This window comes from Brachyhypopomus gauderio, chromosome 21 (genome assembly GCF_052324685.1).
Source record: "Brachyhypopomus gauderio isolate BG-103 chromosome 21, BGAUD_0.2, whole genome shotgun sequence".
NCBI lineage: Eukaryota > Metazoa > Chordata > Actinopteri > Gymnotiformes > Hypopomidae > Brachyhypopomus > Brachyhypopomus gauderio.
Genome location: NC_135231.1, coordinates 8,061,929 through 8,072,181, shown reverse-complemented (window position 1 = coordinate 8,072,181; position 10,253 = coordinate 8,061,929). Strand labels below are relative to the sequence as shown.

General features: G+C 47.0%; 1 protein-coding gene across 3 annotated transcripts in view; it reads right to left on the bottom strand.

Annotated features, from left to right (window-relative positions):
• Positions 1–2,397: 2,397 nt before the first annotated feature.
• The window catches only part of LOC143484930 (cyclin-dependent kinase-like 5), a 53,961-nt gene continuing 46,105 nt past the window's right edge, over positions 2,398–10,253 (bottom strand). Inside the window, exons 11-18 of one of the 3 annotated variants that reach the window (XM_076983997.1) lie at positions 8,788–8,951; positions 6,956–7,997; positions 5,851–5,956; positions 5,567–5,681; positions 5,309–5,408; positions 4,908–5,030; positions 3,840–4,037; positions 2,398–2,900 (exon numbers count right to left, since the gene is read on the bottom strand). In XM_076983997.1, coding sequence (XP_076840112.1) covers positions 2,577–2,900; positions 3,840–4,037; positions 4,908–5,030; positions 5,309–5,408; positions 5,567–5,681; positions 5,851–5,956; positions 6,956–7,997; positions 8,788–8,951 — 2,172 coding nt within the window. In that variant the 3' untranslated portion in view covers positions 2,398–2,576. The remainder of the gene's footprint in view (positions 2,901–3,839; positions 4,038–4,907; positions 5,031–5,308; positions 5,409–5,566; positions 5,682–5,850; positions 5,957–6,955; positions 7,998–8,787; positions 8,952–10,253) is intronic. The other 2 variants (XM_076983996.1, XM_076983998.1) reach the window with 2 other exon arrangements.

Genomic DNA, 10,253 nt, shown 5'->3' with positions numbered 1-10,253 from the left:
AAGCACACATTCTGAAATATAGAAGAAAACATGGGATGACAAGTCATTTCATTAAGAAGTTCACTGTGCCAAATGTTCCGTCAAACGTAGGTAATTCACCCACGAAACAGAAGTTCTTGGTAAAAACATCAGGAATTTTCAAACCCTAGCAGGACCTTCATGAAGTTGGTGAGATGCCCATTTAAATACAGCATGCAGACTTAAAATATTGCATTTTAATAAGTGTCATCGGGCAAATGAGCATGAATATTCATTAGTTACAGTGACTGTTGATCACTGTGAGACAGAGAGAGAACTGATAAACCGAATGGGAAAAAAACTACAGCACACACAAATCATTGCACAGGAAGTACTGAAGAACTGAAGACTCCAATTTCCTGTTTTTGAAATGAAAATGGAATCCACTAGATTTATTGAGATCGCTGTCCATAACAGGTGTAAACAAGAAACAGGGGGAGAACTGCATGTCTCCCTAGTAACGGTATTTACCCGTGAAAAACAAATACTTGTTGATGCAGATGAAACATTATTAATCTATGCTACCATGTCATGTTTGTGTTAACCCAAAAATCCTTAATGTTCAACCATTTTCAAGTGCTGAGAAGCTGCTATGAATATAACCATCTGAATAGTCACACATTGGTATTAGTGTATTACAGTGTCTATTGAAAAACCTTTTATTCCAGGTTACAGACATCAGTTTGTTTACAACAGAGACAGATTTTCACTGTCAGGTCTTAAGTTGCAGTACCTGGAATATATATACTGCATATATCACAAATACAATACAAAAGACTTCTAGATAGGCTGGGATACCTAGTTACACATGGTGTGATCATTATCGTACACTGCGTGTGACGGTTATTGGTGAAGAGACGCAAGCTTTTTGTCCGACAACCACGTGGTCTGTTCAAAGTGCACAGGTGAGCAGTCCGAAGTCAATCAGCAACATTGCTTAGAGATTTCGTTTTCTTCTGAGTAATGCAGGATTTAAGGCTCTAGATTCTCAACGGAGGAAGTGAGGTGAGAGGGGGAGGAATTTCACTGGGTCTCTCTTATTTAAGAACCTCCTGTTGTTTGTAGTACGATGCTGGTGTTCGTTCTGTAGATGCTAAAACGAATGAGTTCACAATAGTGAAGCAGTTATTTCGAATCCAGCTAATCAACAAGCTAGTTTGTGATTTAAACACCTTCAGAGAGGTTTAATGCATATTTTCTTTCTGGATGCATATTTCATAATTTCTGCGCTAAGGTGTTTACAGATTTCTTGGCATTTGACATCTTGTGTAATTACTTATTGACATACAAGTCAATAGCAGTGATCACTGAAATATTTTTCCCTTATCCAAGGAAGTTTTACTTTGATAATGTGGATAATTATTTATTGTTTTAAAATATTGCAATAAGCTGATTAGATAACCTACATTCCTTCACACATTCATATATTAAGTCTATATCTCTAAAGAGAAACAGAAATTAAAAAATCTTTTTTCCTGCACTGGTCTCAAAATATTGCAATAAAATAGTATTTAGTATTTACAATGTTTAAATAACACTAAACCTGAGTATATACAAATGAAATCTGGCTTTTACAAACGTGAACATACTGCAAAGCCACAGCCATTTTACGTCCATCCCCCCTTCTGTCTTATGCAAACAGTTGTGTACATTATTGTACACCAGGCACGCTTAACTGCGGCCCTAGAGGCCAGAGTCAGACACTGCGTAGAGATTTCACGGCATTTACAGCCCAGCTAAACCAGGTTATTAACTGGTAGGTTAAATCAGATGCAGACAGGGAAATCACCAGTCTGTGCTGAACTCTGGCCCTCAAAGGCTGGAATTGAGCAACCCAATGTGCAATGTCTTTAAGCATGTAGTGTGAGTGTAGTGAGCAACTGTGTCCGGCAGGTGGCGCTATGACATTGTGTGGTGCAATTACTTGAAAAATATTTGGAGTTAGCGGGGATTACAAAGCTCTACTCTGCCTTGCCTTTTAAAAGCTTTGAGAAATGTTATTTGTTGCATTTTATTAACTAACAAATGATATTACATGATCTTTAGATTTGACTCTGAGCTCCTATGTTAAATCCACTAAATCAATTTAGAAATAAATGTAACACAGGAACTTGTAGAGTACAATGTAATGACATTGTTTCACTTCTTATAAACTTATATATTTCATACACAAACCATTTAACATTCTTAACCAAATATAAGAATTATTATATGCAGATATGCAGAATAGTATATTATATCTAGGGTAATTATACATCTTATACTTACATAAACATTTATATATATATATATATATATATATATATATATATATATATATATATATATATATATATATATATATATATATATATAAAATTTAAGTTGTATTTATTCAATAACAAAAATTACAGTAAGTACATAAATAAAATTCTATTAAATATGGATGACTAAAAAAAAAGATTAAGACATGTCTAGGCCTCCTACCCCTAGTGTTTGAAAGAACAGTGCCCTTCACATGTGCCCTCCAATCCTCCAGCCCTCCAGGTGGCGCTGTGGTGCCATGTCCGCCCTCAAATTTACAGAGCAGTTTCTTTCAGGTCATTGAGGTTTGGCATCCGTGAGCGAGAGGGGCGGCCGAAGCCGAGTCCGTTCTGGCCCCCTTTGGAGGCCAGCTGGTCTGGGTACGGGTTCCCCTCCGCCCGGGCCAGGGCGGCAGCGTGCCAGGTGGGCTCCATCTGGCCCGGGAGAGGGTACGCGGCTTGTCGCGCCTTTAACTGTGGAGCGCCGGCCCCGCCCCCTCCCACATGGCCCCGGAAGCGCAGGTCCGGGGTGGAGGGCTGGTTGGATGACGATGAGGAGGAGAGATGAAGCAGCCGGCGAAGAGACTTGAGCGGTTGGTTCTGCGAGGGGCGAGAGACAGGAGAAAATGGGCTGGGCCTGTGACCTGTAAGACAGCTTTGATTTCACCCGGTGTATTTTACAGATCAGCAAGCATCTACTATGAGGCTTTACTGCTGACTGGCCGCATGGTTTCAGCTCACTGCTGGTAGGGATTATCCCCAGAATTTAAACTCATCGTTCCTGTCTCCCAGACCTGAGACATCACACAGATGCACTGTTTTGTGTTTTCCAACCTCTAATACCCAATGTAGGCCACAATGCTCGACACTCCTGTGGCCCCGGCAGTGACGTTTACATTCGAACATTATGTACATCCGACTGAATTCCTTGCATGAGACATGAGGTGATCTCTACAATCTGATGAAACTCTCAGGTTTACGTGCACACTGCGAGCGATCTCAAAACGACGTGCATGTGTAGTGTACACGTTACCATGACAACGAGCGGGCGCGAGTCACATAGCTACCATGTTACCTGAGTTCGCAGTTACTGTTGAAACGTGGACAGCTTTCTGGCTCTTGTAGTGCGTCTGAACTCGTCACTGTGCGATTTACGCATGTCCATCCTGCTACTGTCCGGTCTCTTAAAGTTTGTGGCATTAATTTAGTCTGTTCTGCACACCACTGTTATACATCTGCCATGCTGAATTTTGTAAACATCTGCTATGACGCAAAAGTACATCGAACTGGAATTCCAGCCCTGCTGCTTACTGGCTGTTATTTTTCTATGTAATTAATTATTTAAAAGATTACCCGCCTCGTTCAATCAGACAGAAATTGCATTCTGAACGGCCTCAATTGGATTAGTTTATTCAGCTCGAGGTGCATACACAGACGTTGTCTATTCCAGTTGAGTTCTGTCGGATTATTACTGGATTATCAGGCTACGTGTAAACGTGGCTACCGACATTCCCGGGTGCTGCATGGCGGGACACCGACCTGATCTCTCTGCAGCGCCTGTGAGTGGGTCTCGGCCGGCCACTCGCCCTCCCTGTCCCGCTCCTGGTCCTGGTCCCGCTCACGCTCACGGCTCCTCTCACGGTCCCGGCTGCGGGTGCGATGACGGCTGCCGCCCTGGTGACCAAATGACCTGGACGACTTCTGCACCACCACCTGGTCCGGCCCCTCGTTCAGGACCTGGCCAATGACGTGCAAGCACAAAGGCGTCGGTCAGGCTAAACGTCCAGTCCTGAACTGGAGGCCGGCTCTTCCAGCCTTTATTACCCAGAAGTCACTGGGAGAGAGGAGGAACCAAGGATATGACCCTCTTCCAATTTCACCTTTGACCTTTAGGAGTAAGGGACACTTACATGAACATATAAGTGTTGGTACTAGTAGGAAGAATAAGTATCATACATACGTTCTCATAAATAACATATACTTGGACTAAAAAGTTTAAGTGTCACTCTTGAATCCGATTATTTCTACACAAACAGGGACCAAATGTACGAGGAGTATCAAATTATTTAAATGTGGTCATTCTGGTCCAGTTGGTCTCCCTCCCTCCAGTGTCCTGTGGCTTCAGTTAGGCTGTTTAATATGCCATTTAAATATGTCCAGAATCTAGACATGCAGTGTCATCGGCCTATCCTACGCGCCGGGACCGGTAGTTGTGCTGACGTCTTCGTCCCCATTGTCCTTATCATCACCATAGTAATAAACAAAACACCAGATCTTTGAGGTCACTCCCTACAACTCCTTCCTGGGGGTTCAACAACTCTTCAACGCACTCTTTGTTTAACAGAATTTTCCCCATATCACAAAATGCTGCCGAGAGCTTCTCCGTAGTGGGAGGAGTTCTCAGTAACCCCGTGGAGAGAGCACTGCGATCTCCGCTCTAGTACTCCAGCTGGGAGTCTGGGGAGGAAAACCTCATGGATCTAGTGACAGTGACAACACCCGCCTCCAAGAATTAAAGGCTGATTAATAATGTTAATGGCATGCAGTGGCACAGGTTTAGTTTATGTTAGGTGTGTTACAATGTGGTATATTAATGGGCGGTTATACCATATGTGTGGCCACTAGGGGGAGAACTCTCTCAGAGGAGCTAAGTTTAAAGCTAGTCTTTGAGTTAAACAGAGGGAAAAGAGATTTCTTGATCACGGGACCTCTGCCTTCTCCAGTGTCCACCTGGAATACAAGAGGCATAAGACGCACAGTGGGATGGACACGTCTAGCCACAGACAAGTACGTTTACAAATACACACCATTCGCATGGGTGTACACACAAGCACATAACGCAGACACACAATTGCCGACACAGATATATATAAATACACATATAGAAAGGATACGGACAAAAATACAGCTAAGAATAGACGACTCGATGTCACTCAACACACGAAATGCACAGAACGCACACGTCAGCAGACGGCAGGCGCCACAGCGTGGGGGAGGCGGAGACTGACCGACTTCTTCTTCTTCTTCTTTATTGCTCTGAAGAAGCCCTGCTTCTCCTTCTCTTTGGCTGGCTCTGGAGGACTGAGCTCCAGGGGCTCCGGCCCGGTCCTAATAACACACACAGGTAGACACCCAGCAGAGTGAACCTCGCCATCTGGAACCTGAGTGCTCGGTTTGCTGCTAGTTGGCTAGGGCCCCTTGCGGGCAGAGCCGGTGGACATGGCAGTACGTCCAGAGGGAGGTGGGCGTGGCTTTCTGGGGCTCACCAGGGGTCGTACGTGGGCTGGCGTTTGGGGTGACTGGCGGTCTCCATGGTGATCCCTGAGCCCACGGGCTGCCCACTGCTCTCATGGAAAGCGTTATCCGGTCTAGGAGAGGGCACTACAGCAACACACACACACACACACGCAATGAACTTTAGGAATGTGTGTCAAGCAAAATAATAAATAATATGTACATTGTGTGTGTGTGTGTGTGTGAGAGAGAGAGAGAGAGAGAGAGAGAGAGAGAGAGAGAGAGGGAGAGAGAGAGAGAGAAAGCTCATTCTAACCTCTGTAGAAGCTTCCAACCCGGCGTGGCATGGAGTCGCTGTAGATCATACGGTTCTCTTTGGATGAACCTCCATCTTCCGGGTGCTGCTCGTGATACATGGCCGCCTGCAACAGGCACAGAGAATCAGCTGATCTTATACACACACACACACTGTTTCTTTTTTTCCTCCACCACCTCATAGCTCAGTCAATTTGCTGGAGTTGACAATCTACAGCAGAGTGTGCTGGTAGGCTGTGGTTTGGGCCAGGTTTGGGCCAGAATTGGGCTAGATTTGGGCCAAGTTTGGGGTGGGTTTGGGCCAGAATTGGGCTAGATTTGGGCCAGGATTGGGGTGGGTTTGGGCCAGGATTGGGGTGGGTTTTGGGCCAGGATTGGGGTGGGTTTTGGGCCAGGATTGGGGTGGGTCAACAGTCTGCAACGGTAGCACTGTCATGTGTTTTCAGACTGAATAAGAGTGAATGGAATATTCATCTATGTGCCGCCAGCGTTCACTGTAAAACTCCCAAATGTTGTGGCAGAAGCTGGTGGTCTCCCAGGGAAACGACCTGGCTAGGGGCAGGAGGTACCACAACACTTGGCCCTGTGACCCTTTCCTGGGGTTCGTCCTGTGCAACGTTTCTCAGTGTAACCTCACAACACTATATCCTAGCAACAGTGTTACCTCACAACAGTGTAACCTCGCTACAGTGTAACCTCACAACAGTGTAACCTCGCAACAGTGTAACCCCGCAACAGTGTAACCTCACTTACATAAAAACAGTGTATCTTACATTGGTCTCTGTTGGCGTTCATCTTGTTTACATGGTTCAATTACAACAATTTTAACAAATACAATTATAAGTGTTTGAGGAAACCCAATGTGACACTCCCATAATTTCACCTTATGAAGATTTGGAAAATGTCATGTTCTTTCCATCTGGACAAATGAATTCATGAATCAGTTTTCCCACAAATGGACCAGCGCTGAACAATGGCAATGTAAATGAACACCTCATAGGTTGAGCTATGTTGCAGAATGCTAATTTCCACATAACATTAGCAGTGCGAACACTTCCTGGAACCCACATATTGAGAAGCGGGCAAGTGTGTGCGGTAAGACTGACCCTGAGGTCGTCGGGGTCGTCGTCGCGGGAGGCGGAGCCTACTTGTCGTGGCAGCGTGCGGTGCTGCAGCTGTGGTGAGAGCATCTGGAGGCTGCTGGTGCGTGCGGGCATGCCCTGACCCACGGCCAGGCCCTGCGTGTCGCCCCCGTGTGGCCGCCCCCGCTCCCTCCGCACGTACATGGAGTGCCTGTGGGGGCGCTGCTGTGACGAGAAAGGGCTGGTGTAGCCCATGCCGTATGGGAAGTCGTAGGCGGCCGAGAGCCCGCCCCCCGCCCCGCCCCCGCCCACGGGGTCGAGAGCGTCGCCCCCTTTGCCCTCGTCCGGCGCCAGGCTCTTGTGGCGCGAGGTGGCATGGCGGAGCGAAGCGTCCTGCCGCTCGGGTTTGGAGCGGCCCGCGGCGGGGCTGTGACGCAGGGCCGGGCTGCCCGGCGCCGGCAGGTTCAGCCCCGCGTTCAGGTCCAGGCAGCTGGAGGGGAAGTAGCGGGCCTCGTCCTGTAGGAGGCGCGGGTCGCTCAGGTTGCTAACCGACCGGGCGTCGCTGAGCGAGCCGTGGCTCTTCGACAGGCTCAGGAACGACGACGACGCCTTGCCGCCCGAGGACGCCGGCGCCGGAGCCTCGCCGTAGCCGTGCCGACCCGCGTGCTTCTCTCGCTCGCCCTGCAGCGTGTTGGTCTTGCCCTCCACGAAGGAGTGGCGGTTCTGGGAGCGCGAGGCGTTGGACTTGAGGTATTTCGCGCCGGGGCCGTCGGACGGTTTGCCGAAGTCGAAGTCGCCGGCCTTTGCTTTCGACTTCTTGGGGCTGAGGGCGGAGGGCGGCAGGTTGGACAGGTCCTTGCCGCAGGAGGCCGAGCGGTTGAGCGGCTGCGGGGGCGGGTAGGTCTTGGGGTGGAGGGTGGGGCTCAGGCTGCTGGAGGCGGGGCCGGCGCCGTTCAGGAAGGCCTCGGCACTGGGCGGGAGCAGGTCGTCGTGGCTGTGGCGTGGCAGGCTGGAGCAGTCGCGGCTGCTGGAGCGATGGTGGCCTGAGCTCTTGCTACCATGACTCCTAAAGACAATGAGCAACAGAGAGGGGCTAAAACTGCTGCTGCTCTTTTATTACCAGGTACACTGTTATTGGAGCTGAGAATTCAATTAAGCCTCACACAGTCCTCAGACCTGGAGCAGGGCATGTCACCCAGTACTGACACCCAGTACTGACACGCAGTACTGACACCCAGTACTGACACATGCGGGTCATCATTCGGGTCCAGGCTTTGTAGCTCATCGTATGACTTAACAGGCACAACTAAAGTTAATTTTGAGGCCATTCCATCATTTTGTTAAGTCAATTCAGCTAATTAAGTGTCTTCATTTAGCATGGTAAAATTATTATTAGTCATACTTGAACTCTAACTGCAAACAGTCTTCAGCTAGGCTTCAAATAATTAGCCTTGTTTGATCAAACATGATTTACCGAAGAAAATGAAAACACTATTGTCAGATCAGTGCAAAAAAGGACAAACATTTACACCAAGATATTAAGCATTTGGAAATTTTGATTTTTAATACCACCACTTAAAACTGAGTGAGTGGTAAAGTCTCAAACATTGGGCTCACGGGATTCACCAAGGATTAAAGCACTGTGCTACAGGCTACGGAGACAGTGTGGACTGATGGAGCGAGGTGCTCATCACCGGGTTCATCAGATATCAGGTTCATCAAGTTCATCTTGCAGACATCTTGGCCAAGGCACGCGACCCCCAGCGCGCTCCATCGGGTGCTGTGTCTGCGGCCGAAATGTCCACTTTTTCAACACAAACTGACCCATCCTGACGGATGTGGGTCTCCCTCCTGACCTGCTGAGGGCGCTGTTGTCGTGGTGGGGCTTCCTCTTGGAGGAGCGGATGGGCGTAGGCGTGGGCGGGCCGGGACGCTCAGCCTGCCGCTGGGTCTGGAAGGCGTGGTGGTTCAGACTCTGCTCCGTCAGAAAACGCTCGTTTGGGTTGAGAAGCAGCAGGTTCTGAAACGGTAGTGATGAAAACACATCAGTCCTGCCTCCTGGTAAAGAACATCTATCCGATGTTCACTATTGCTAAGTACCGGTACATGTTCTTTTGCCCTGGTTCATTAATAAACATGTTTTTTGGTCTGTATACAATTTTTTTGTGTAATCAAGACACACCGTTCTGCTAAATCTGTATGGGTAAGCTGTTAAGATGAGGTTAGAGATAATATTCAGAACATTAATGTGAATACGGCAATTACATAGAGACCAAAACAACTGTGCTTCATTCAGATTTTACTCCCAACAGCCTAAGCTATCATTGATTACCTCCTGAAGAACATGCCTATTGGTCAGAGACTCTTTAAAGAAACAGTACTTTACTTAATCAAACCTCTATAAAATGTAACTCCTCCTACTACTTTGACTACTACTTTTTACCTCCTACTCCTAAATAATTCAAACTAGCTGTAATGAGAACAAGAAAACAAGAAATGTAAGTGACCAATGTCAGCTGTCACTATTGGTTGATTTCAAACCTCCCTTTCGGTTCCACAGCCCTGAAGATGTCTCTGAGCTGTTCAGGGTTCGGGTCTCGTCATAGTACTGAGACAGCCCACATTTCTTTATATATGCTATGTCTAGGTGAAATCATTACATAAACGCTGTGCTGGTTTTTACTGCTACACTCATAACACTCAATTAAATGTCTTAGCCAAACAAGAAGACAATATCAGCTTAATATTACTGAGGAATGCGTAAAGGACATCAGACACCGGATGACACATTCTGGCAAAACAGAAAACCAGACGAGCTTTTTTTAGGCAACAGACAGCCAGTACGCTTTCTGATATAATAAACCTTAATGGTCTCCCAATTACACCATGTTTAATGGTTAACCATGTTGGTGTAGTTATGAATCCTCGTCTCTCGATTTGATATTTCTAGGACAACCTTTTTAAAACAGGAATGATGCTAAGACTAAAAATGTATGACCATTACATGAGGTGGAAAAGCTGGTCAGTGTGTTTTCTTCCTCACAGACTGGACTACTGTAATGTTTTACTACCTGGATGTACACAGGACTTCTACGAACTCAGAGACTCAGACTTCTACTGTTTGTTTTGCTCAGATTGTTTACTGTGTCCCTGTTGTGGTGTTCAGAGTTGGATGGCCATCCTCATTCTCAGTCTGGGATGATCTCAAGGTTTCCTGCTTCAAGCTCTAAGGCGGTTCATTCTGGCTACAGCCACTCCTGCTTCGCTCTCTGTGTGCTTGGCCCTGGACGTCTGTAATGCTGCTTTATGACAGCGGTCATTG